This window comes from Triturus cristatus, chromosome 2_2 (genome assembly GCF_964204655.1).
Source record: "Triturus cristatus chromosome 2_2, aTriCri1.1, whole genome shotgun sequence".
NCBI classification, from domain to species: Eukaryota; Metazoa; Chordata; class Amphibia; order Caudata; family Salamandridae; genus Triturus; species Triturus cristatus.
The window spans coordinates 69,719,966-69,747,831 of NC_140582.1; the positions used below are offsets into that span (position 1 = coordinate 69,719,966).

The 27,866-nt window shown below is 42.8% G+C and overlaps 1 protein-coding gene across 1 annotated transcript in view; it reads left to right on the forward strand.

Moving 5' to 3' along the window:
* LOC146861865 (zinc finger protein 484-like) overlaps positions 1–27,866 on the forward strand; it is a 194,541-nt gene that overhangs the window by 56,145 nt on the left and 110,530 nt on the right. The window contains exons 3-4 of the mRNA XM_085641038.1: positions 8,002–8,112; positions 10,764–10,877. Coding sequence (XP_085497164.1) covers positions 8,002–8,112; positions 10,764–10,877 — 225 coding nt within the window. The remainder of the gene's footprint in view (positions 1–8,001; positions 8,113–10,763; positions 10,878–27,866) is intronic.

The window sequence follows — 27,866 nt, forward strand, 5'->3', positions numbered from 1 at the left end:
CCACTTCAACTTAAATGGGATCTGGCTCATTGTAAATTTTTATAACTCATTTATTCAGAATATGCCAAATGAACATTTACTCAGTCTATTTGATTTTTTACAAATGTATAATGAATCATGTAAAAATCCTTATTCGGTTGTTGTGCTCGGTGATTTTAATGTTCATCCCTGTTTTAAAAATTGTTTTATATGGGACAGTCTGGGTCCACATAATCAAGGTAATCTACACTTTGAACACACACCACAGGGGATATTGTTAGATGAGCTCCTAGTTGGGAATCATTTGGTCTACCCCGTCAATGACATTAATGACATCCCGACCTATAAAGGATGTGGTACAGGATCCACTATTGACTACATCTTTGTTACACCTAATTTAGCTGGAAATGTAAGTCAATATAAGGTTAAGTGGTCTATCCATAGTGACCACAATCCTGTCCAGTTAACTTTCACTGATGATCTTAAAAAAAGAAAATCTGATAATTCTACTGTCAGTACACTGGGCATAAGGCCAACTGACCAAACTCGACGCCTGAAATGGTGTCAGCTGGTCCCAGAGGATTTCACAAAAAAATTGTGGGACACGGTAGGGGATGAAATACTTTTGTGTTCACAGGACGGGATTTGTAGTGATGCAGTTCTGACAGCCTATGATAAAATTTGCTGTCAGGTAAATAGTGATCTCAAAAAAGTAAGCAAGGACAAACCCAAAATTGGGGAGAAATGGTTTGATCACAGCTGCTCATCTTCCCAACGGAAGCTTATGTTAGCTCTTAAAGCGGTTCCCCCTGACAGAGCAGAAATTGCCATCTGTAGGAAGGCCTACAAAATGGCTCAGAAAAAACGTAAAAACGAAATTAGGGATGAGGCATGGAATGAACTCCTGTCCATTGATGTCATCAAAAATAGTGCGAAATTTTGGTCTATTGTAAACAAGCCTTTTTTTAACGGTAAAAGCAATACCGAGCTTGAATGCGGTATCCAAGAGGATGATTGGTATACTCATTTTAAACAGGTGTATGATGGAGATGGTTCGAGGGCAGGGCCCTTATTTAACTCTGATAGTTATACTTTGACCTTTACAGAATCAGAGGTGACTAATGCTATTTTGCAAATGACAAGTAATAAGGCGCCGGGACCTGACGGAGTCCCGGCTGATCTTTTTAAATCAGATATAAAACTCTGGTCCAAAATCCTTTTTAATGTTTTTACAAATGCCTGTCAACAGGGCCTCCCATTAACGTGGGCGAAATCGGTCATCGTTCCTATTTTTAAAAAGGGGGATAGAGGCGACCCGAGCTGTTATCGACCAATTTCCCTCATAGACTCCTCAGTGAAAGTTTTGGGGAGGGTTGTCCTCGCCCAACTAAACGATTGGCTAGAGGAATCTGGAAAACTCTCTATGGTCCAGTATGGATTTAGGAAAGGGATGGGCACCATAGACCAATGCTTAAATCTACAACTCTTAATTGGTAAATACACGGTGGCCAAGAAAGGAACCTTGTTGGTCGCCTTTATGGACTTGTCCTCGGCCTTTGACCGTGTAAATAGATCAAAACTATGGCCCATGCTCCTTGCACTTGGTGTAGATAAAGACATCGTCCACTTTTTAGCGGACCTACATAGAGAGTTAATAGCTACAGTTCGCTACGATCAAAAGGGTAATTGTACTAAAGATATACCCATATCCTATGGGGTTAGGCAGGGGTGCATTTTGGCACCTCTCCTTTTTACACTGTATATAAATGATTTAGACAAAACCCTTATTGCCTCATGTAAAGATATCCCCCATGCAGGGAAATATTCAGTCCCTGCCCTTTTATATGCTGACGATGCCGCCCTAATCGCTAGAACGGGAGTGGGCCTACAGCTATTGTTAAACTCATTTGCCGATTTTATGAAGGCTTTGGACTTATCTGTTAACTTTGTCAAATCACACGTCATGGTCATTGGCCCTAAATCCGCTAAATCTAAAACCTTTTTATGTGGGGGTCATCAATTATCCAGGGTCTCTTCTTTTCCTTATTTGGGTGTTCTTTTTGATGATCGAGATTCCGGGGTAACCCAAATAATGGCTAAAAAGATTGTGTTTTCAAGAGCAACAGTATGTGTTCTGGGCTTTGCCAGAAAACTGGGAGCTAGACCAATGAAGGCCCTTATCCAGGTGTACAAAGCTAAGTGTCTCTCCATAGCTTTGTACGGAGCTGAGGTCTGGGGCATTAACAACGCCAAAAGCATTCAGACTGTTGAGGATAGATTTTTAAAAAACCTCCTCTCAGTCCCGATCTCAACCGCCAACTATATTGTCCATCAGGAACTTGGTATCGGTTTTCTTGAAGACAGTATTGCTTTGGCCCCGATGCTTAAATGGATCAGCATTTGGCTTAACCCGAATTTACATTTGAATCACACTATTTTGAGAGACTGTCTTTTGCTTGATCATGGTCTGCACATACCCTGGTTGAAATATATTCGGAACCTGGCTAAAAAGCTTGGTAGACCAGAGCTGTTTCTTTCTCCCGAGACCCTGGTAAAAGGTGACATTAATTGGTGCAAAGAAACTCATATGTACATATCTACCTCGGTAAGGGAAGAGAAGGAGCTGGTTAAGGGTTCCGTCAGGACCCATCAGCTCTGTAAAACAATACCTTTTATGGAACCCTATCTTGGATATGTAGCAAATGCAAATCACCGTTTTCTTTTAACCAGATTTAGATTGAATCAACTACACCTATTGATTGGAGTCAAGAAAGACTGGAAAAGGGCGTTGGACCCTGGCCCTTGTTCCTGTGATAACTTTTCCCCCCAGGATATAATACACCTTTTTTTCTTCTGTGAGCACTTTATTGACATCAGGAAACGTTTTTTGATCCCTATATTAAGAGATAAAGGCTTTGTTCAAGTGAGACCTGCTTTTTTGTACCTACAGCTTTTAAACAATGTTTGGGAAACTTTCAATATTGCAAGTTTTTTAACTGTGGTAATTCGTACCTTGAAGAAATGAACTGTACCCTTTTTAATGTTTTTAACTGGACACGTCACCTTGTTAAAACAATTGGTGTAACTGTGTTTCTTTTAAAGCTTGGTAATTCCCCGATAATGAAATCTTTGTTTTTAATATGTATTTATTGTTGTATGCTTTTATGGTTTGCACTTGAACCGAATAAAGACTTTATGACTGGCATGAACAAGGACGGCAGGGGCTTCTCAAACATGGCACACCTTCACTAGCCCAAGTAGCAAGCAGAAAAGAAACCCTAATCCACAGGATAACTGGAACAACATAGAAAAATGGCAGCCGACCAAAACTTATTGTATAGTTTGGCATTTTATATGGACATTTTATCTCAAACAGGATCTAGCCAATTTATTTCTGGACAATTTCATTCACTTGAGCCTTTTTTGAAAGTTTTAAATAATAGAACTTTCACAGATTGTTTCAACCGTTAGACAACATTTTATGCGCATTGTAACGATTTTAAGTAATCATATACAATAAACTATTAGACTTGACACACCGAGCGTCCTGAGCTCCTTGGGTCCAAGTCAACCCGTAAAAGCCCACAGAAGCCTGTACAAAGGGGAGACATTGAACCCAGCTGGACCTACAGAGCTAGTGCAAGGCTCTTGGGGCTGAAGTTTTTCCCTGATGGGGTCGGACCACCATGGCCTGGCCTAGGCAGTCTCACACAGGCAGACCTAGGCCCTGTGTCGATGCCCCTCTCCCAGCTCCAGTTCTCCCAGTCTAAGCTGCTTGGTAGTGTCCATAGCCTTGAAAGTTTTATTGAGTAAAAGAAATAATGATTTAAGTTTGAGCTGGAACTTCTGTTGGCAAGTTTCTTAGTAAATGTATCTTGAGTGATTATTTCTGTTCTCATTTGATTATAACATTTGTGTATTATGTACAGTCTTTTTTTATAAACTAATATTGGAAGTGATGTAATATTAACTCAACGTAAACATCGAATAAGCCTACAACATACATAATTAACCCCTTGAATATGTTATGAAAGGCATGCACAGTGCGCCATAGAGGCTTATATATGTCATTTGCAAGAGGCACAAATGTCACCGATGTGCCCCTGCAATGTTTGTAAATGGTTAGTGTAAACATTAAAGTAAGTGTCTGCCACAGGGATGTACGACGGTACATCGCATGAAATTACTTTGCATGCCTTTTACACGCATTTTTTTGCGCACATGTTTTTACCGCGAAACTGCATTTAAAACACATGCCAATACCACGCATTGTTTTTATATTTAAAAACAATGTATTTGTGGGGGGAGACCCCCCCAACTTACCTTAAATACGTAGTATTGACTTGCGTTTTAAATGCATATTCACGGTAAAAATATCCGTGCTAAAAAAGTGTTGTAAAGGCTTAACGAGGTAAAAACTTCGTTGTAAAGGCTGTTACCCCTGCCACAGCAGTGCTTAAATCATGCTAGGGCTTTCCGGTGCTCAGCACTCTTTTTTTCAGTCCTGGCACTTATTTCTGATAATCCACCATATGGTGGCACTGTCAGTCTATTTTTGAGCAGATTGTTTAAAAATTAAATTCAAATAAAATTAAAATTATAATAACAATACCTTGTCTAGGTCATTGTTGCAGGTTTAGTGACATGAAGTAATCTAAATTGTCACTTTTTTATTGGAGTGTTTTGGTGATAAGGTAACAATGGTACTGGCATTTGGGAGCACTGGCAGGTTGCACACGCTGCATTGGCCTGCCCTGAAATACCTTGGGACCTAGCACTTTTTTAAAATAGAAATTAAGCACTGTGCCACAGGAATGGGAAGGCAACCTCAGCAGTGAAGGTGTTAAAATGTGTCTAATTGTTCAGTAGGCTGTAACCACGCTATGTTGATATCTCTGAATTTCTTGCGCTTTTTGGCTGGCTTGTTCCTGTTTTCAACTGACTACACCATGTAGCCTTTGAGGTGATCATGTACTAACTACATATGTAGAGGATCGCGCACTCCCTGTATTCCAATCTGGTGTTTAATCGTACTCAATTTGTAGCGTTCATAAAGGGTGTCACTCTCTGATCCTTGAGTGTGAACAGTCTAAAGTAGAAGCAGCGTTCCCCAATTGGGGTTTGTCCCCTTTAGCACTGCCTGTGTCCCTCGGGCAAGGGGTAAATTGTGTTCATGAATTTAAATTTAAAAAATCATCAATTGAAGTTCTCTTGAATTTGTTTGTTATTCAATGGTGGTATTCGATATTCTTCATCCCACCTGATTCCTTCAGATCATGATAATCAACAAAAGTAGCTTTTGTTTCTTATCCCATCCCGCTGGGGGTCGCTTAACTAGTTAGCATGGAAGAGCCTCGTATGTACTAACTACGAAATGCCATAACAATTTCCAGAGCAAAATAACTAGATCACATCTCTCTAGTTAATTTCAGACCATAAGGACCATTGCATAGGAAGAATCATCACAGTTGCTCAATTTCACCATTCACTGTAACTGTTTTTTAAATGAACTTCTGAGGTTTAGTTAAACATGTGTTAATGTGTTATAAGCAGAAGAAACCATAACGCACCCTGAACAACGTTTCAATGAATTTGTGTGTGTGGGGGTGGTGGCTTCCATTATATGCTACATCCTACTCCGATATATAACCAAATCCCACTTTATGGGGTTTGGTTCTATAGGGTCAGCCAGGCCCTTTACCCAACATCCAGTGAAGCCAACCACCGCTGTGAGCAACCTTCGGTCAGATGCAGCGAACATTGGCCATAGGGCCTGACCTAAGCCTTATAGCCTGAGCCCAAACTCTCACGAGGCATATGCCGTTGCTCTACATTGCCTTTGGCTGTATTCAGTGGGGGTAAACCACAGTGCCTGGCCAATGGTGAAGCTCTCTAAGCCATGCCCTGCGCACAGTCTCCTGCACACCCAACCCTCCCACTGCTCATAACATTTCTCTGTGCACCATAGGGATTGGCTGCAGCTAGATCCTTTTTAACCAGGCCCTAGACACAAATGGTTAACTGCGGGCTGCTTGCCCACATTCCTACCCAGTCTTGTGCATCCAATCCCCACCGTGCTTTGTGGGAAATATGTCTGCATTTAGCCTTTTATAATCGGACTCTCTACCTGCTACATGACTTTTGAATCAGCTGTGTAAGTCCTATGCTATTATATAGCATGGTGTTGGCACAGGGCTTGGCTTTTGGCCATGTTTCATTAAAGCGGCTAGTGACAGTCTACCCTTTTGGCCACGCTTGGTGCATTTTTGTAAAAGGGCACATCCTCCTTGTGTTTGTAGGTGTTCTCCCGGTCCCTTTTCCCACTCTTTTCAGAATGCAGACTTAAGTGCCTGGAATCCTGTAATGGCCGCTGCAACAAATATTTTCTGTTGCTCCCAGCCTATCAGATCGCCTGGATCCTTGAAACCTTTGAGGGTCCATGGACCTGAACTGGACGAAAGTAAAAAAATTGCTACCTTTTCCAATTGTATTTGTTTATTTTTCAAAAGAATTATCCCTGGAATATTGGAGCGTCCGAATACCCCATGGTTCTTCAAATTAATAGTTAGTAATTAATCACTGGAATAGGAAGGAAAGAGGAAGCTCTCTTCTCCTGTATATAAATGGAGGTAGTGTTAGATGGACCAGAGATGGGAGTACCCACCTCACAACTTCTCATACCATTGCTGATTCCAGAAACAGGAACAGTGGCTTCGGGCAACTGGACAGCTGGACTCTACAGCAAGATTGAGATCTAGTGGGACTCCATAGGACACAGACACTATCATTTTCACCTAAGTTGCCCCTATTGCAAAGGGTGGGAATCCTGTGAATTAACAGATAATCTAACTCTCTTGCTTTTGTGGTAATTGAACACGTGTTCACCCCAAAATTTGCCTTTATGAATGGAAGTAAAGGTTTGGAAGATACTAAGACAGATTTAATAAAGAGACATTAAAATATTGAAGGTTTGCTGCAGCTGTTCAGGCAAAGTTTTTATTGTACACCCTACAAACCTGTTAATAAAGATACTCATTCTGGGATACTGGCCAATTATTTCTTTTCACTAATCAATGGATGTAACAAGCATTGGCAATGCCAATAGGTCTGGCTCTAAAGGAATGTTGAATGTTAATGGGAAAAATTACAAGTAGATAGCGTGGGGCTAGATATGGGAATGGATATGTATTTCTGTGGAAGAAAGAACTGTATAAAAATATTGGTGTAGATTAAATGGTTATGTGATAGTTGCACTATCTAGCCAGACTTAAAAATCCATGTAAGTTATTGACGGCCCTCTTCTCGCCCGTGCTGCTTCGAGAGAAAAAAAAACCATAAATTACTTAGTTATGTAAGGCACTTTAATAGCTTTACAATACCATATGTGTGCCCTGAAAGTTCAAGCTCAGGTTGCTGGATAAATAAATAAAAAATGATCACAGCTGTGTGGAGGAGGGCAAGCACGTTTTCATGGAAGCACACAACCTCTTCCCAATCAAAAAACATGTATATCTGACTCCCAACCTGTGGGCGGAATCAAAGCCCCTTTCCAGTGATCCTCGCTTAATTGTCTGATGAACAGGCTGGACTATAAAAAGTGTACACATGGGGCAAATTATATGAAAACAACTTAAAATCCATATTTAAAACTGATGTCAGTGTGTAGGTTGTAGAGCTGGTCAGATACAGCCAGTACATGTGATGCATTATTCATAGATACTGCCCTGCACCCATTACAGGAACATCGGGGTCCAGGGACAAAACATGAGAAAAGCAGCCTCTTCAACATTGTGACATAAGCCTCCAAATGAGCAGGGAACTGCAAACCTTAAAATTTAATATAAACCGCAGTACAATATAGTAAATAATCAAAGATGAACCTCTACCTGTACATGGATCCTACTCTTTATCTATTTTGCACCATGTCAGACATTTTGTTGTCTGTAGTCATTACTCAACGAATGATGATACTGCATAAGGATTTGTATATTAATCAATACATTATGTTTATGTCAACAACAGGTCCTCTTATTGCCGCCTCAATCTTTTCATTAAGAGTTAAAGAAAATGATGATGTATGTCCCTTGGACAGTCCGGACCCGGAAAAAAGCCACAGTATCAATAATTTCACAAGTAAGTGAAAAGTGAAAAATAGTTTGGCGGGGATACAATTAATGTTTTCAGCCCACACACTCTCAACAACACCCTCATATACATTTACACTGGTGCGTAAATATTCAAGACCGCAAAGTGGAAGAACCATTAGAATGATTCCCAGCCCTCACGCTTATTTCACTTCCTGGAATCTCAGCTCCCTGCATCATCCCCAGTAACGTCAAGAGGGAACTGTGATTGGATAGATCTTGAAATTACACCGATATTGGTATCAGTGAGTCAAACAAAGAGGGGAAAGGCTGAAATGTGAGGCCCAGGAATGCCAAGGAACAGAATTTGCTGGAAACCAGCCATTTTACTTTTGCCCTATCAACCATTTTACTGAGGTGTTCCATAACCATATAGAGGAACGAGGCCAAAGGCTGACTTCCTTTATAAGGTTGTGGTGCTCCAAGGTGGCTTACAATATCCTTTTCATGAATGGCATGGGGTACTTTATCCCATATAATACATGATCTCACATCACCTTTCCCATAAACCACTTAAAACCTTCGTAGGTAGTTCTTTCACATGAAAGAGAGAGCCTATTTGCATACATGAAGAATAAAAATGAAACCTCTAGAGCAAAATTAAACACATCAAAAATCTGTAAGATCTTTGCTGCAAAAAGATATTAGGAACAGTTCTATACAAGTCAGTTTAAAAAAAAAAACCTGCAGTAGCTCAGAATATGTAGAAACATGCAGAAAGATTATACATTCTCTAGAATGATATGAGTGCAAAAAATAAACTTCTTTCTGCTTTTCACTGTAAGGTTGGAAAATTGAGCAAAAGAAAGAAAAGCAATGTTTCATTTTTGTTGCTTTAATCTGCGGTTCTGTGACGCGACCTGCCTTTCACTACAGTTGATGGCTCTGGCTGCAGGCATTGTGATGTCAGAACTCGACTGTAATAGATTAGTGCAGTTGACTTCTGATATATTTTCTTTATATTTAGCAACTGGGTGCGTCACAAGTCACCGAATATAAAGAAATTAGAGACAGGCGTTTATACAGGGATTGTAGAATCCAATGTATTTTAAATGTATAAAGGAGAATGTTGACTCAACAAAGACTGCATTACCTATTAGAAATAAAGGACGGAAGGAAGGGGCGAGGAGGTTGTGGCCCTTGTGGATATATGAATGTCATACAAGTTACTAGAGAATTGTCTGGAAGCCAAGAAGACCAGATGAAGACAAAAGGGCCTTGCAGAGATGACCTAAAGAATATGGCAGAGAGGGTCACAGAGTCAGAGTTACAGTCTGTGTTGTATTTGAAGGTAATGTGGTTTAAATCAAAGGAGGGCGCAAGTGACTCCTTACTATGTAAGGGAAGTTAGAAAGTAGAACTGAAGCTGCCTGAGGTAGAACACGAAGAGGTGCCATGTGGCCGGTCACTTTTCTAGAGGCGAGGGGTTAAGCACTCAATACGGAATTTTTTTGTCAGAACCTGTCTGGCGGGCATGGGAAACCAATGCTTACTGACCCCTCAACCACTGTCCCTGGGGCTGACCTACCATGGTTCTGCAGACGGTGCCAAGAAAACCTTTTCCGAACTTGACTCTCAGGGTAGCAAGGGCTAGCAAAGTCCCCCTCTGCCCCCACCTTTGGCAGTCACAGGTTGCATTGTTAGCTCCCAGCAGAGTCTGCATAAGTCGGTCTGCTCCTGCTCACAGGCTGTAACATCACTGTCATGCTGTCAGGCTGTGCAGGAGTACAAAGCTTGGTCAGGAAACTTACAGGGAGGTTACCACTCTTAGACTCAGGGAGGTGCTGGTTACATTGTCTTGATTCAGTCCACTCCTCTGTGATATCCCATGCTATAGGCACAGAAATCGGGCTTCTCCTCTTCGGCCTGTATCCTCTTCCCCTCTCTTAACAGGTCAATCAGGATCTCAGACACACCCACAGCTCCTCCAGCAAAATGGTGCAGATTTCAGGTGATGTCTCTTTGCCTCTGGGAGACTGGCGATGAAGGATACCAACCCAGGAGCTCTTCGTAGTTCTTACTTTGTGGAGCACTTCCTTCCTTGGTTATTAGGAAACTGGAAATAACGGCAAGTGGGATTGTTTGGGACCCACTCACAGTTTGTTTCCAGACAAATGCAAGTGTGCTTTAGCCAACTTTGTCCAGCTAGGCACCCAGTAAGCCTACGCTGCTAAGTTAATGTGTCACTTTTTTAATAATGCACATAACCTTGCCTTATGCTCAAATTTAATCAGTGTAGGGCTGTATAATAGTTGGTACTTTAGAGTCTCAAATACTGTACACTGTATAAATGTATATCATAACATGAATATTCCTTGTCTGGAAGTTACGTTTTTTGTATTCTGTTTCATAGCACAGCTTGCTCTTTCTTGCACCCCATGTCATATGTTGCAGATTTAAGCCTGGATTTCGTAAGTCTACCAAAAGGAATGACAAGGGTGCTTTAGCCTCCGGTTTACCTCTGTTTGTGAATAGCTAATCTTGAGTTTTGTGATCGGTGGCTCTATCACAAAAGCATTTTGAAAGATTTACCCAGCCTGAGTCATACAACAAAGAGTTTAAATTTGATTTTGGAACACATCCTTAAGGTTATGTTTTTTGTGAGAAAATAAAGTAGAGTTATCTGTCTTCCTACTACAGATGGTACGGATGTCAATCCTGAAGTGTTATGCAGGGTGAGCAGACAAGAAACCCTACATCTGAAGAGTCACAAGGACACAGATGGAAGAGCAAAGAGTGACCGCCTTAGCACAGGTATAGGTACTATTCTGATAAGTGCCAGATCTATCCATTATTCACACTTGAAACCACCGCCGCCTCCGGCTGTCCCCACTTCGTTGAGACAAAAGGGTTCATAATTCACCCGCAGGCTTCCTAGGCCTATACTATGTTATGGCTAGCTGACTCCTAGTAAATGAGTGGCAGTGACTCTGCTATGCTGTCTTGGAGCAAGGAACTGAAGACGAGGACTGTCAGTGCAGTGGCATGTTTAGACACGTGCCTGTAGTAACTCCTGGGAAATATGAATTGATTCTCTGAATGAAGTATTGCCCTTACCTCTTGCTCTACTAATTCTAATTCTCAAACTAATGTTCAATCTAGAAAGGACCTTCCATTTTGTTAAGCGCTAAATCTTCTGCTGAAAAGAGTAATGTCTCCCAACTGATGAGCCTGAAAGGAGTGGTTGGTTCCTCTCAATCAGTCATCTCTCTTTTGGATTCCATGTGAGATCTGCAGGTTTAGACAAGAGGGTGACAAGACAGTTTTCCCGTCTAATGTGTCTTTTCCAGCATGTTACTTCCATCTGAGAAATGAAGTTATGTTTCCCCACATATGAGACTAAAGAGATTTAACAGCCTGCCCCGTCTCACGATATTGTATCTAGTTCTGTAAAAACCTCCGCTGTTGAAAAGGCTGAACATTTGTTATCGTATAAAAACAACATTTCAATGTTTGAAACTGATCAGTCCTTACTTTTACCAACTCAGAGTAGTTTTCCACAGAAATTCTTAATTTTAATGCTAACATTTCATTTGTTTGAGGAAAGAAAAGGAGACAAGAGCAAATTTGGCTGAACTTCCTGGTTTAAAAGGAGGAAGCAACTCAATCCACAGCTCAGGTCAATCTACATTGTTACCTGCTTTTGTATCGCTTTGCGACTGGCAATAATTTGACCTCCTGGCTACATTGGAGATGTGTGCAGGAAACTTGATATATATTGTGGGTTTGCACAAAGTGGCATACTGCGTAAGGGGTGCTGAGATTTGCATTTTGCTGGTTAACCTAAGTTAGTGTGATCAGACAGTCTGTGCTTGAGCAGTCAGTAAATGACCTTTTGTTTAAATCCAAGGCTATCCTCTGAATCAGACTTTTTTTCTGGTTCATTTATCCAGTGACACAAGCAAGATACTGCATCCTACTTAGTGATCTCCCATCTCCAGATGACCTTGTAAAAAGGCATGTACAGCTAATCATGTCTTGTTACTGCCACTAACAATGATGGTGGAGTATTTTTTCAAGGCTGTATGACGGAATCTTCCCTATGATCATGTCCCTCCAGTTTTCACTCGTTCGTTGGTGTGTGTGGTCCTTTCCCTGAATGTTTGCTGGTCTATGTGATGATCAAATCTCCACCTTTTTTCATAAATGCACTGGGAAAACTAAATCATCCATGGGCACACAACCTCTATATAAATCACATAATTAAAAATATGAAGAAATACAAATTAAACAGTAGGAAAAAAGAAAAGTACAAATTGGAGAAAATCAATAGATGATGTACAAAGATAATTAATTGCTATAATTGCACAAAATATATTCTTAAATGTCTAGTTAAATAACCTGCATTGTGAACATTCTACAGAGAATTTGATGGATCAAGCATTCCAGCACAAGGTACAATGTTGCCTCACTCAATCCAGAGCCCTTCAACAGACTGTTAACAAATTAACAGGCTCCTTTAACAGATGCTTCTGTTCCGATCTCACACCCCACTTATGTTACTTCCTGTTCACTGTGTCCTTCTGTCAACTGTATGAACATCACTTCAGCCCATCGTTAATGATAACATGGATCCTAATAAAAACTCCTTACTATAGGATAGACCCTGTGCTTAATTTGAGCCAGTGGTTTCCTGTGCTCGGCCCTGGCACTTATGGCAGTCTGTCATGTGGTGGTGATCCAGCGGATTACCAGCTTGGGGTTACACACACACTATATACTCACCTGGGCCCATAACCATTCATACAATAAGCTAGTAATACCGCCGGAGTCAATATTGGGTTTACCTGCAAGATTTTGTTTTCTTTACCCAAATCTTACCATTCCAATCTCCTTGTCGATAAATTTCCTCTGGTCAATGAATCTAGTTGCTAGTAGTATAGGCAAGAATTAACATTTAAGGTTTTCTCCAATAATCACAGACTCAAAGAGTTTTAAAAGTTTTGTCAGTCAGTCATAAAATGCTTTATTCGACAATTTGTCATAAAAGCAAAATCCATTACACAGTAAATGACCAAATATATGATATTTGTTAAAAGCGGGAAATTATCCCCCAAGTATGAAAACCATAAAAAGATAAAAACAGCAATTAAAAAATTCATAAACTCCTCTCATGACTATATACCTATGTACAATGATAACAAGCATTGGCATAGCCAATAGGTCTCGCCTTTGGGACCTTATAAGTGTTTAGTCATGCAACAGTTGCATAACTAAATACTTATAAGGTCCCAAAAGCGAGACCTATTGGCTATGCCAAGCGGCCGTGCGGCCGCGAAAGTTAAAGTGATCGCGATCGGGATCACGATCAAACATCAAAGCGGCCCTGCGGCCACGAAAGTGAAAGTAATTGCGGTAAAGCGCGGCGCGCGCGCCCGCACACATGCACTGTACCTCTAGGCTGGCCTGGTAGCACTTTTTGGAGCCCTCTCAATAAGTCTCGCCAGACCAGCGCATGCGCTGGGTCAGGCGAGACCTAAAAATGTAGCATACAATTTACATTCATTACAATGCCGCAGTTACTTCTCATCTTAAATATATACCTATATACAAAGATTAAGGGAGGGAAATAGACAATACAATATACATGGATTATAATGCCACAATCGCTTTCGATCTTATGATCCATTCCCAACCTAAAAATTTAGCTATAGCTATAAGAAGTGGTAACCATGTTTCGGTACGAATTAATCTGAGTGCAACCTCACATTGAGTGCCCAAGGCACGACAAATAGGAGACAGCCATATGCGCCGCGGTATTATGTAGGCAGCACACACAAATAACAAATGGGCTAAAGACTCCGAGGGTACATGGCAAATGGAACAGGAAGTATCATTTATCGTCCTCCAACTAGCAGTGAAAGACTTAACAGGTAGTGTGCCCACTCTCAGTTGAAACAAAAGCTTTCTATCAAGAGGCTTCGTAATAGTGTCCCAATAAGCTTCTAGCCTTTGTATTGGTTTAGTCATAAGAAATTGGCCTGTCAGTGTCGATGGGTCACTATTCCTAAAAGTGTTGGCTTCCACCCATCCCCAGTATCTTTCCTTCACTTGTACTTTCGAAGGAAACTTAATATTTTCTGGGTTCTCCCATAGGGCGACCATGCCAATATTTGCTAGCATAGATCTGACATTCTGTAGCCATTTGATTTTCTTAAATTGGTCAGCTCTTATTAGGTCTTTAAAGCCCTCAGCATACGGTAACAATTCTGGGGTTGACCAAATTCTCCGCCAGTACAACAAGGGGCGTAGTCTGGCACTGTCAGCCAATGCCTTCCTACCTAAGTCACTAAGTAATGGCTGCACTGGTGTGGTTTGCGGAAGATTAGTAATTTTTTGTAAGAAACTATTTTCCGCTACAGTCAATTTAGAGAGATTTCTAAAACCCCATAACTCTGCCCCATAAAGGACTGCGCTAACAACTTTCATATTGTAAATAGTCAGGACTGGGCTAACTGGTTTTGTGAAAGATGCGTTGAACTCGGCTGTTAAGGTACCAGCTAACTGGCGATGTTTCAATGTAGCCTTGTCCAGTTACTTACCCCATTTCATGTCCACCTGTATGATGACCCCAAGGTATGTGTATTCTTTTACCTGCTCCAGCAGACGCTTATACAGCACTATCGTTCCACTAAAGGATCTATGGGGGTTAAATGTCATATATTTTGTTTTAGAGACATTTATCTCTAAACCCCGCAGTTGGCAGAATTCCTCAAAAAGCGCTAGGGCTCGCTGTAAGCCGCTCGGTGTTTTTGCAATTAGCAGCGTATCATCGGCGAACATAAGAATAGGAATTCTTACACCCGCCAATTTTGGAGCGTCCGTTGGAATATCTTCCAGGAATTTTACAACCCCATTAATAAAGATGGAAAACAAAGTAGCGCCCAACACACAGCCTTGTCTTACCCCTCTTTCCACTCTAAACGGGGGGGGGGGGGGTAACCTGGCCCTGGCTTCCCCACCTGATTTTTGCATAAGTATCTACATGGAGTCTGGCTATGAGAGATAATAATGTATGGGGCATCTTCAGGTCTTGCAATACTCTCCACAATCTATTGCGGGAGACGAGGTCGAAAGCTGACTTTAAGTCTACACAGGCAGCATACAAGCTGCCTTTTTCCAAAACCACCGTTTTCCAGTAAAGTAGTGTAAAGCAAAAGGTTTGATCAATAGTGCTTGTGCAAGCCCGGAAACCTGCCTGGAAGGATGATAAAATATCCTGTTCACTAATCCAATCCTGGATTTTATTTAGCACCAGGCGTCCCATGATCTTTTGAGATGAGTCAATTAGACTCATGGGTCTATAGTTCCCAGGCAATGACATATCCCTTTTTGTGTATTGGAATTATCTCAGCTCCTTTCCATGATTCTGGTACCGACAGACCTTTAGCAATTTCGTCCATTAAAATCAGGATGTATCGGTTCCATTTAGTTTTATTGGAAAGGAATATATCAGCTGGGATTCCGTCAGGGCCTGACGCTTTACCTCCCAACAAGGTACCCAGAGCAGTATTAACATCATCTTCATTAAAAGCCGGTCCATCATAGTAAGTATATGAAAGCTCAGGCATCTTCCTATCATCTAAGCCACCAGCATATTGAGATTCAAAATGCGTTACCCATTGGTCTTGGCTTACATGGTTTATCGACTCTAAAGGACGACCCTGTCTCCCCCATTTTACTACATCCCAAAATACTTTTTGGTTTTTATTTTCACATGCCCTTTTTAAATCCTGCCATCTATTATCATCCCAGCATTTCTTTGCCAAGTCCTAGGCTTTCTTATATTTCTGCCTGGCTAGCCGGACCTTAAGCATGTCACCTTCCTTAATGGCTATCCCCAGGGAACTAAGAGCCTCCTTACAATCCTTATTAAACGATTTACTTCCCCTCTTTTGGTGGGTATCCTTATTTTTAATAGTTTTATAGAAATAGGAACAAAGATGATTAAAAAACTCAGCATGAAATCCAATAACCATTTCTGGAAATGCCAAATTAACTAAAAGATCCTCTAGATCTACTACTGCTTTGTCTACATCTGATGAAATCCTATCTAGGACTTCAGGCTTTGATAGTAGATTTGCCCATTTCAGTCGTCTCGTGTCATTTGTGGGAACTAAGTCTAGGGTTATCAGTTCCCTACTAGACTGGAAAGCGTCTTTTTCAACCACTTTCTCAAAAACTGCGGATAAAGGGTTGTGATCACTCTCAACCCGTTCGACTACCTTCATGTCCTTTAACGCATACCAAAACTGGCAATTAATTAATATGTAATCAATGCGGCTATGGCTGGAGCCATTATTAAAAGTACATGCTCCAACTCTATCTGACTGAGTTCTATCATTTATGGCCCTTAGTCCTTTCTCCATACAGAGAGAGTTCATCTGCACTACCGCATCCGTCTATTTCTTTACCGGATTTAGATCTTATTTCGGAATTCTCCAAAGGTCATCTTCAGTATCATAAAAATTAGAGTTCCCATTTAGAAGGGGTTCGAAGGTCATATTAAAATCAGTTGCTAGTATTACATCAGTGCCCCAAGAATGTTGATCAAGAAGTGTGCCCAAAGCTACTAGCACCTCGGATTTCCTTCCCTTTGTCCCCCTTGCATAGATGTTATAAACATAAAGCTTTTCGCCCACTCCCCACATCAGCCTAATCACTAGTATGTCCTTATTATAGGACTCAAGGACCTGGACCACAAAGCCAATCTCTTGGCGCACCCAGGTTGTTAAGCCTCCTGAAGGTCTGCCTTTTCCACCAGTAATTGCGGGAACATAGTAATTTAGAAATCCTACGCAATGAATTGAATCCATTGCCCAGGTTTCCTGAAACAGGCAAACATCATGTTGGTCGACAAATGATTGCCATTGGAGATATAATCTTGGAATTTAGTCCAGCTATGTTCCATGATATCACAGATAATCTTGTCATTAGAATTCTACCTGAACACAAAGGACTCACATTATTCGGTGGGCTACCATGGCAATTAGCTAACTCAATAGCTCTATTCGTTATCAATATGCTATTAACAGGGGGTACAATACAAGGTGAGATACCATAATGATTAGCTAACTCAATAGCTCCCTTAACCTCTTCCGTGCTCATGACGTCTCCCGGCCGTCATGAGTCACGATGGGCGTGTGCGGACGACGGCCGGTAGAAGTCATGACCACGCCCGCGATCGGAATGTCAGCACTGCGGGAGCGCTGCGGCGGAATTTGCGCTGCAGCGAAGCGGTTAAAAGTTGGTTATTATCAAGGGATGATAAGCTCATTATACATTCCTCCTCATTAGAATAATGGATACTGTCAAAAGGGTACCTACAGAGATGTATGGCCGTCTGCAACACATCTGACATTCAGTCATTAGAATCTAGATTTGAAGGTCCATCTAGTGGGCGATCACCTAGCCCCACGAAACAACCCTGGCCAGTTACAAATGGGAAACGTCTAAACTGTATTAAGGAATGGTCAGGAGAAGATGTATGAAACTCCAGGGCTAACAAGTTTTCAACCAGGTCATGGTCCCTTACTATTAACTCTATACAATCCAAAGGGTTTGTCCTGGAAGAAAGTCTACGGGCTCTCGAAATATCTTCCCTGATAATAGAGCGACAACCCCTGACATGGCGAATCTAATGGATTGCCTTATTTGTGAGGGAATCTGCGCTTTCTCTATTATTCCTACTATCATATTTAGGAACATTAACCATATACATTTTTGGCACCTGGTGTAAATCGATACCCAACGGTGTAGTGCATTGTTGCCTGTGTTTGTTTAGAGGGATCCCTGCGCCTAAATTGGCAGGACATCTCATTTTCGTCTGTGATATGTCTGATTTTAAATCACTTGCATAAGTGGGGACACCCAGTTCTATGATAGATCTATTTTCTTCTCCCATATTGTGACAGTGTAGAGTATTGGACTCGCTCCGAGCACCCTTGGATGTTATATTTGGACAACATTCCTGTCTAGTTGTCAACTTAGATTGTTCAGGCTGCTTTACCCTACGGTTTGAACTTTCTGTAAGAGGAGGAATCCTTTGTGTCAAAAAATCAACCTTCGCGGTCAATTCTACCAACTTTGTTCGCATTAATGCTACCTCTACTTTTAATTCACTAATAAGGGAAGGTAGTCCCTTGGGATCATTACTATTATCTGGGAGAGATAAAGGAAGAGAACTACGTGGCGACAGCAGTGGATTATTCAAATGAACATCCACCCTTTCTTGCTCTTGTAGGTCTATAAGAGGTGCAAACCTATTTGTACAAACAACCGATATTTCCCCTGCCGCAGGGCTACCAGCCTTACTCCCCCCTAAAGCTGGGCTCTTGGCTACAAATCCCTCTTTTTGTGGCTCTATGGTGTCTCCCCTGCTAGTTTTATGAAACATTGCGGGGATTATTATCTGCTGGCCTGGGGTAGATTTAGCCAAATACGGAGGGCCTGCAGTTGGATCAATGCTTGGAGCTTGGATAGATGTATCACTGCTTAAAATGTCCTTGCATTCGCTGATCAGCAGGTCTATTCTATCCAAGGTGCAATTATTAGCAGTTGCCTTCTGCTTCAGAGATTTCTAGACCCTTTTCCCCTTTGATTCTCTGCCACTGTCCCCCGCTCCCACAGCTCCACTGTTGCCATCCATTGTTTTCCTTTTCCCCATAGTCAACCCTGAGGGCTAGATATTATTCAAAGTCTTGTGCTATTACTAATCACCCCTTCTTAGTCTCTGCTCCTATATGAAGTGAAGTCTTCTCGGAGAGTCTTCCAAGTCCACCAAATAGTTAATAGGTAACAGTACGGTAATAAGTCCTTCACTACGACTCTCAAGTAGTAAAAAAAAAATAAAGAAAATGTTCCAGCGCAGATATTGACGCAAATACAGGATAAGGGCAATCAAGCGACTCACCCAACCGCTGAACTACTGTTACCAGTCGAACAATCACAATCTCCCCCCATATGCAGCTGGAAACAAGACCAGGAGCCCTAGCCCAGCCCAGCCTCTTCTGGGCGATGACAGGCAAGGACGGGCCCGCCCTTGGCCACGGCGCGGCCCGCGCGCGTCCCGCGCGCGTCCCGCGACGCGCTGGTCACACGCGCTTTTGAGCGCTGCGGGCAAGCTCCTCCCTCCTGGGGGGAGCGCTGGAAGTGCAGATGGCTTGTGGGACAAGCAGTCCCTGTTGGAAGGCAAAGAAATCGGCGTCCCATGCCGTGCTGGTCACACGCTCTTTTGAGCGCTGCGGGCAAGCTCCTCCCTCCTGGGGGGAGCGCTGGAAGTGCAGATAGCTTGTGGGACAAGCAGTCCCGTAATGTGCCCACACCAAAGCCTGTCCCTTCTGTTGCGTGCAGCGTGCTGTGGACCGTACGAGGTACGATGAGAACGAGGACCTCTCAGACGTGGAAGAAATGACCAGCATCAGGAGCTTCAGCTCGCTATCCTTTTCGACACAATTTCCTACTGGTACAGTGTTGAATATAGTTCTTCCATCACAGAATACAGTGTAGTGTCTGCTATACTTCACACGCTTCTTCTGCTCCAGATCTCGCTGCCACCATTCTGTACTTATGGTGCATTGTTTGTGATCAGGACCTGCAGAGACTTCTGGTCCAATATAGGCTTTGGAAACCGAAGGATACTGGCTGAGATCCTTGTATGCAGCAGCGATATCTTCAGGACTGATTGGTAACTGTTTTAAAGGGTTTTCAGTGGGTCCCCACCTCCTTTAAAGGACTTTCAGGTGAATCCTTACCCCGGGTTCAATACTCTTTTTGTTGCGCTGCCTTCCCAAAGACCCTAGTGGTCTTGTAAGAAGCCCCCTGCGAATCCTGGAACTTTTCCCGCCACGCGGACTCCTCTGGTCAATGAATCTAGTTGCTAGTAGTATAGGCAAAAATTTAAATTTAAAGGTTTCTCCAATAATAACAGACTCAAAGAGTTCTAAAAGTTTTATCTAATCAATAATTTTGTGAGTCACGGATCAATTACAATGTCAACATCGAGTTTCATTCAGGAAAGCAATCAAATCTAGTTCAATAATAAGCCTCATTAAAATTTGTGATGACAGTACCTGAAGAGGGAGGAAAAACAGAGAGCAGGTACAAGGACAGACTGTACAGATTTATATTTACCTAGGGTGATAGATGAACCCAACTCTTTGAAGATGGGCCAGATGGAGTCCACCGGGACAGGTGGAACACAGAGGATCAGGACAGGTTCTGGACCGGGAAGGTGACCTCTTCTAAGTGCAACACCAGCGTCGCACCCTTCTCTGGCACTACTCTCCTCGATTTTTCTTCCGCAACTCCCCTTCTAGATGATTGGATTATCGATCAGTATTTCGGTCTCTCGAGCAGTGTCTCTGGCATCTGCAGGGTCTGAAACATCCTCTCTGTGGTAGCATACGTGTCGGGTCTGTGGCGGGTCAGAACGACGGGTATGACAGACGGGTCTCGCGCTTCTGGTCTGACTGATCTCTAACTTGCCTCAATTATACTATTCTGTATTCGTGTACCACCCCCAAATGTTTCAATATCGTGTTTTCCTCTATTCTGATTGGACAGGGCAAGGAGGTGAATTCATAACACCATATTAATTGTAATATTTTACTTAGGTTCTTTGTTCTATGTTTCCGCCCCTTAATTTACTTTCCCAAAGCTTTATTCCTGCCCACATTTCACATTATACTTAATACAATTTATACTATTTGAAACATATGTTGCTCTTGTCGGGGTCGATGGGTTAAGTTCCTATGTGCTTCTTGCCAGCTTGACCTTGGCTGTGTTTCAATGGTGTCATCATAGTTCCGGGCAGGGTTTAGTGCGCGTGCACACTGATCAGGAGGGGTAGAGATTTCAATCACCCTCCAAGGCCCAAATATGAACTAATAATAAAGTTAGAAAAAGACACGTTAGAATACGGAAATAAATGAATTCACTGTATACCACTTATCACTACTCTATTCCCATTTACTTATATAAATCTTTCGCATTAGTTTTTAGTAGAACTTGCAAGGTTTAATTTAAGCAGTAGCATGTGCATTAACATGTGAATTTAAAGCGGCCATTTTAAATGCTATTGCGCAGCTGCAAAAGATTCCCTCCAAGCATAGAAAACGTCATACTACGTAGATGCAGTAGACGCATGCGCAGTGAAGATCCCGCGTTTTGTCGGCCATTTTAAAACATTCTGGTTACTGGTTAGTAATACACATATGAAAGCATCCCCTAGATATGATATATTTTGTGTAATGCAATATTAGTATTTACAAGACAAATTGATTACGGTATTATACATTATTTGAGAGGATTGCATCCGAGCAAGTTTCTTCTTTACGAAACCTTGCTCCATCAGTGGTGTTGTTTGCCCAATTTAGAGATAAGCACAACCATTGTTTATAAATTCAATCTACATTAAAAATCGTTAATACCTGCCACCCAAGCTATTCTCATAGCTGTGGGGGCCTGTAATAGTCTGAATTGTCACGCTTGCAGGAGTAGGAAGGTTAGTAGTGTTGATGCTGTCATTTGGCAGCGCTGACCGGGGCAATGGATTGTACAAGCTGCAGTGTCTCCCTGACAAGGGCCCTGACACATTTTTTACACAAATTAAGCACTGACTAGACCATTGTGGACATCGCTCATTTTCAAATCGCTCATCTCCAATTCTTCTCCATGATTGTCTGCCCCCCCCCCCCCCCCCCGCTCTCTGAGTACGCCTTCCCACCCCTTTCTTCACCACTTTCCAACCCTGTGGCTGCCTAGCGTCCCACCCCATCACAGGATTGCTCAGCGGCCTTTTAATCCTTCCACTTTTTACACATCACTTCCCCCTTCCTTATCACTGCCTTTAGGACCCCATTCCCTGCCCCACTGTTGTTTGCACCCGTTTGACTCTGCTTGTTAGTCCCATCCAATGACACCCATCCGCCCTCCTCCTAACTTGAAACAACAGTCCCGTGCACTCATACAGATATCGGTTCCACAGAGTCTGTGTGTCATTGGTTTGACATGAAAAATGTTGATGCTTCACAATTTTTGTATATCTTTTAATGGGTCATCAGGCGAGAACACAAAAAGCCAGCCGACACGTGTTTCGTCAGAGAGAAGGTCACACTCTGACTCTTCAGGGCTGGAAACAATACAAACATATAATTGGCATAGTACAAAATACAATCTCTTTTTACAATTCTTGAACATGACACAAGCGCACTGAGAGTGCGAAGGAAGCAAAGCAGAAAACAAGAGGGATAGGACACCATAGATCCCCCAAGGGTGACAGAAGTCACGAAAAGATTCTCAACTGGTGAATAGTGCCCTATCAGTGGATCATGTGTAGAACAATAGAAGGGACCACTCTCATTCCCTAGACCATGTGTTGACAGACCACCACACCTGGTAAGTACCCAGTAGACACTAATTGATGTTGCCACCGAAACACCAATACAGAATGAAAAAAGACCAAACCGCGCACTGTACCACATAAAAAAGAAACAAAATGACCCAACATCTTACCTAATAGACCGGAAGTGATCTCAAATTTCAAGAAACATGTAATGCTCATGCGTCCCAACGAAACACGGATAGTCGTTCAATCAGCCTTGTTTAGATAAAAGACTTCATATAAAGTTATGGTCTACAATCCTGCAAGTGAATAAAGAAATATAGAAAACCTAGCAACTGAAATACTTATTGAATTTTGCCACTCTAAAATGCCCCAAAACCAATTTCATTATTTTATTTATTTTTAATATCGATTCTAGGTCCCAGATAACCCTCACTATGTGCTTGTCCCACACATAGACATGGCTTACCTACAGAGAAAGGATAATAATCCCCGCGAGTCACGTCCATGCAGACTATGCAGTTTACAGATCCTTCGAAAGTATCTAAATCTCTAAAATAGATAAAACAATATATATACTAATATCAGTCGGCCTATCAATCTGAAACACCACGTGTAACCCTCCACCATATGCCATCTTCACAGAAAACTTACATTTTCCGAAATCACAAGGTTCTTAGTACCGCTGGGGGACACGTGTGCGTATCTACCTCAACCTGGAGAGACACCCAAAATAAAAAACACACCCACTCCAATTAATCTTATGTCCCATATTGCTAAGCTACAATCGTCGTCAAACAACCAATTTAAGCTCTGAATCACAACAAAGCTACTCAAAAGGCAGCCCAAGTGACTTACGTCTCTCCGACACGGGTACGTGTCCTGGTGCTTCTCACTCCGACCGGTGATGGGAATCCGGCAAAAGTGTGCCGGAAGTATAAACACTGTTGATGGACTCCGTCAATTACAACCACTAGACCGCAACACCTCAATTTGCAGGACGTCCAAAGCTCCCCGGGAGAGAAGCACACTAAGTCTCCTCTAATTTAAAAATGGGATACCAATAGGCGGAGTGGATACCCTCTCATTCAAATTCAGAGTACCCGTACGTGTGTGTACGTCGAATATGACAGAATATGAGCCTAATAAAAAGACAAAAGGTAAAAAGATCGGCAGTAGTTGCGCTCAGTCACGCGCCAAATTCAGAGTACCCGTACGTGTGTGTACGTCGAATATGACAAAATACGAGCCTGATCCAAAAGACAAAAGGTCACAAGATCGGCAGTCGTTGCGCTCAGTCACGCGCCACCATATCATTCACTTATAGACCATGCTACATATGTGCCGGGTGTTAATGAAATATTAAAAATGCACACAGTATCTCAGTTGTCATGCAACGGGCAAAACCCATATTAAAACAATATAAAATTCCTAAAATTTATATATCCCCAAACAATGTCGATCATACTGGAGATTAAGCAGCTGAATTATTTGTGATCATCAAACCAAGATTGACAGAAAAAAGAAATCAATGAAACTCGACAAAAGTCCATGGTGAAAACCGTGTGTGCCCCGTGAAGGGCACACATAATTAATGTATAGGCGATGCCTGACCCTAATTCGGCGCTGGACCAAAACCATCCCGATTGTTGTCAATGGAGGTAGGCACTCCCCACAGTGAAGAGAAAATAAAAAGTCGTGGATATGGCACATAATGCCAGTGTCAGGGGAAACAGCAGATCTTTCGGCAGTTATATCAGGGTGTGACATTCTAAAAATTACAGAGGTATAGCACCCAACTTCATTTGTGGTCTCAATGTAGAAAACAGTCAATTTATGTATCGAAAAATACACCACACACATTTTTAAAATCGACAATGTGACTGTGTGATTTAACTATTATGCACAAACGAAATAAACTCAGTAAAGACTGGCACACATTGTTACAGAGTAGCTACACACAGTGATTATCAGAAATTCATGGTTCACCAGAATATCAAAAAATATAATGGTATCAATTTTTTATGTACAGAACAATACTTCAGTGGACCAAACGACACTCCAGTGGACCACATATTTGTAGATGCCCAATTATGCAGTTGGTTGTTCGACACAATGAGTTCACATTGTCCATGCATGGGCAACTGCAGTCATATCATGACAGTTTGTTATAACTTGACATTCATGTAATGGTCTCTCATTGAATCTGACGGATCTAGCACCACACTATTAATCGGGCGCTTAATTACCCAAAAAGTATTGCATCTCTGAATCACAGTTGAGACCATGCTCTACCGTATGTAAACGCATGATCCAGAATGCCTCTGTTCTTCTAAGTCGCAGCTCCCTGTTACCTCCACGACTACTGAGGTCTATTCTTTCAATACCAAAAAAACTTATTTCTTTGTGTGGGCCCTGTGAAGGACAGGCCCATGCATGCGTGGCTACTGGATACCTCACATCCTGTTGATGGAGTGCCCTGACATGCTCACTAATTCTCTCCTTAAGGGTTCGAATAGTGCTACCTACATATTGTTTACCACATTTGCATTCAATAATATAAATCACAAACTTGGTTAAACAGTTGATGTTGGATTTAATTACATAGGTTCTGTCATTGAAACCCTTGAAAGTTTTAACCTTATGCTGTGCCCACCTACACATCCCGCAAGCTCCACATTTGTGGAAACCCGTGCAGTGTGTGGCAAGCCACGTCTCTTTGGGATTGGTCTTAGGTACTGTGGGGCTCAGTCTAGCACGGAGAGTTCTTCCCCTTCTGAACGTAATCAATGGCGAGTTGGTAATACAATCTGACAAAGCATTGTCTGACAAAAGTAAACCCCAATGTTTTTTGAGGCTTTTGCGCAAAATTTGATTAAGGTCAGAATATTCAGTGATCATTCGAATTTTCTGATTGTCCACTCTGTGCTTATCTCTGGTCAATAGTGTGTCTGCACGGTTTATACTGCTCACCCTTCTTTCTGCTCTATTGAGATGGGTCGATGCATAACCCCTTCTATGGAATCTAGTCCTCATGTCCTTAATACAATCACGGAATTCGGTCTCTTCGCTGCAGATACGTCTCGCCCTAATGTACTCACCATAGGGAATAGAACTGATTTGATGGGCTGGATGATGACTATCTGCATGTAAGACAGAATTACATGAAGTATCTTTACGAAAAAGACGGCTGTGTAAATGACCATCCTTATAGTTCTATATCCAGAAAGTTAATTCTTATGGGGCCCTCCTCATAACTGTCAGCTGCAGGTAAAGCATGCGGTTCTGCAGCCACCCTGTCAGCCCTGAGGCCTGTGAGCTCAGCCTTCTTGTACTTTTTGATGGTCTTTCAGTTTAGACGTCAAAAGCAGGGACGGCCAGGTGGTATGAGGTAAAAATGGCAAGTCAAAAAGTGTTATTCTCCAATAATACGACAACCTGTGCTCTGCAAAACACTAAATAAATATATCGTAGGCTTATGTCCTATAGTAATGTCCCAGCTCTATGTAGAAAAACAAAATGGTGCCGAATGGAATGCTTGAATTTATCACAGCCATCGAAAATTACTCTGGGCCACATTCCAGTCTGTTGTACAATTACAGGCTGGCACCAAGGATTTCCAAATCAGTCTTAGTTATGCCCCAGTAGGTGCAATCCAGCCTGATCTGTTAGGCCACTTTCGCTTTGAAAGGGAATACAAACACCCCATGACTGGTTTCAGCCTTGCTAGGCCCCAACAGTTAGGTACTGCCTGAGTCAGGCACAGTTAGCTACGAGGCCCACATCTGGGCCTGCACATCGCACTTAGAACATCTCACGAAGAAAACCAAAAAGGTGATTAATTGAACGCTTGAATTAGACCCATGTTTGGGTTTTCCAGTCGCACTTAGGGCATCACACTGAGAAAACCATTAGGTCATTGGTATAATGCTTGAATTAATGTTGGTTGTAATTACTTTGGACTGCTTTCTAGTCCGTAGTTGTTTTGCTCATTTTGCCACTACAGATGAGAACCAATCAAATGTAAATCCATCTTGCTATGGCTCAATAGGAACAGTCCCACCCCAAACTGCAAGACAACTTCTCCTGTGAACAGGAACACAATCCGCTCTTAACTGGTTTCTGCCTTATTGGCTCTCACCACTGAGGATCAGCCTGAGCCGTAGGCACAGTAAGGTACAAGTCCCATGACTTAGCATACCTTTTATATATAAGGTCATCTCAATCAATCAATCAATCACAGTATTTTTAAAGCACGCTACACACCTGTGAGAGTCTCAAGGCGCTGAAGGGAGGGGTGGGGTCTGCTGCTACTGCTCGAAGAGCCAGGTCTTGAGGAGCCTCCTGAAGGTGAGCAGGTCCTGGGTCTGCCGCAGGTGGGTGGAGAGGGAGTTCCAGGTCTTGGCCGCGATGTAGGTGAAGGATCTGCCTCCGGCGGTTGTGCATTGGATTCGGGGGACGGCGGCGAGGGCGAGGCTTGCGGAGCAGAGCTGGCGGGTGGGGGTGTAGAGGTTGAGTCTGCTGTTCAAGTATGTTGGTCCGGAGTTATGGAGTGCTTTGTGTGCGTGGGTGAGGAGTTTGAAGGTGATCCTCTTGTTGACGGGGAGCCAGTGCAGGTGTCTTAGGTGGGGGGTGATGTGGCTGTGACGTGGGAGGTTGAGGATCAGGCGGGCTGAGGCGTTCTGGATGCGTTGTAGTCGCTGTAGGTGTTTGGTTGGGATTCCAGCGTAGAGTGCGTTGCCGTAGTCCAGCCGGCTGCTGACGAGGGCTTGGGTCACCGTTCTTCTGGTTTCGATCGGGATCCACTTGTAGATCCTGCGAAGCATGCGGAGGGTGTTGAAGCAGGAGGAGGAGACGGCGTTGACCTGTTTGGACATGGAGAGGGAGGAGTCGAGGATGAATCCCAAGTTGCGTGCGTGGTGTGCGTGGTCTGTGGGTGTCGGTGCTGTTCCTAGCGTAGTTGGCCACCAGGAATCGTCCCAGGCGGAGGGGGTAGGGCCGAGGATGAGGACTTCCGTCTTATCTGAATTCAGCTTCAGGCAACAATTCCTCATCCACTCGGCGACGGCCTTCATACTCTCGTGTAGGTTGGTTTTGGCGGTGTTCGGGTCCTTGGTGAGGGAGAGGATGAACTGGGTATCATCGGCGTAGGAGATGATGTTCAGGTTGTGTTGGCGGGCCACTTGTGTGAGGGAGGCCATGTAGATGTTGAATAGTGTCGGGCTGAGGGATGAGCCCTGGGGAACGCCGCAGATGAGGTCGGTTGCTTCGGCTCTGTAGGGTGGGAGGCGGACTCTCTGGGTTCTGCCAGTGAGGAAGGAGGAGGTCCAGTCCAGGGCTTTATCCCGAATTCCGGCTTCTTGGAGGCGTGTTCTTTGTGTGCGGTGGCAGACTGTGTC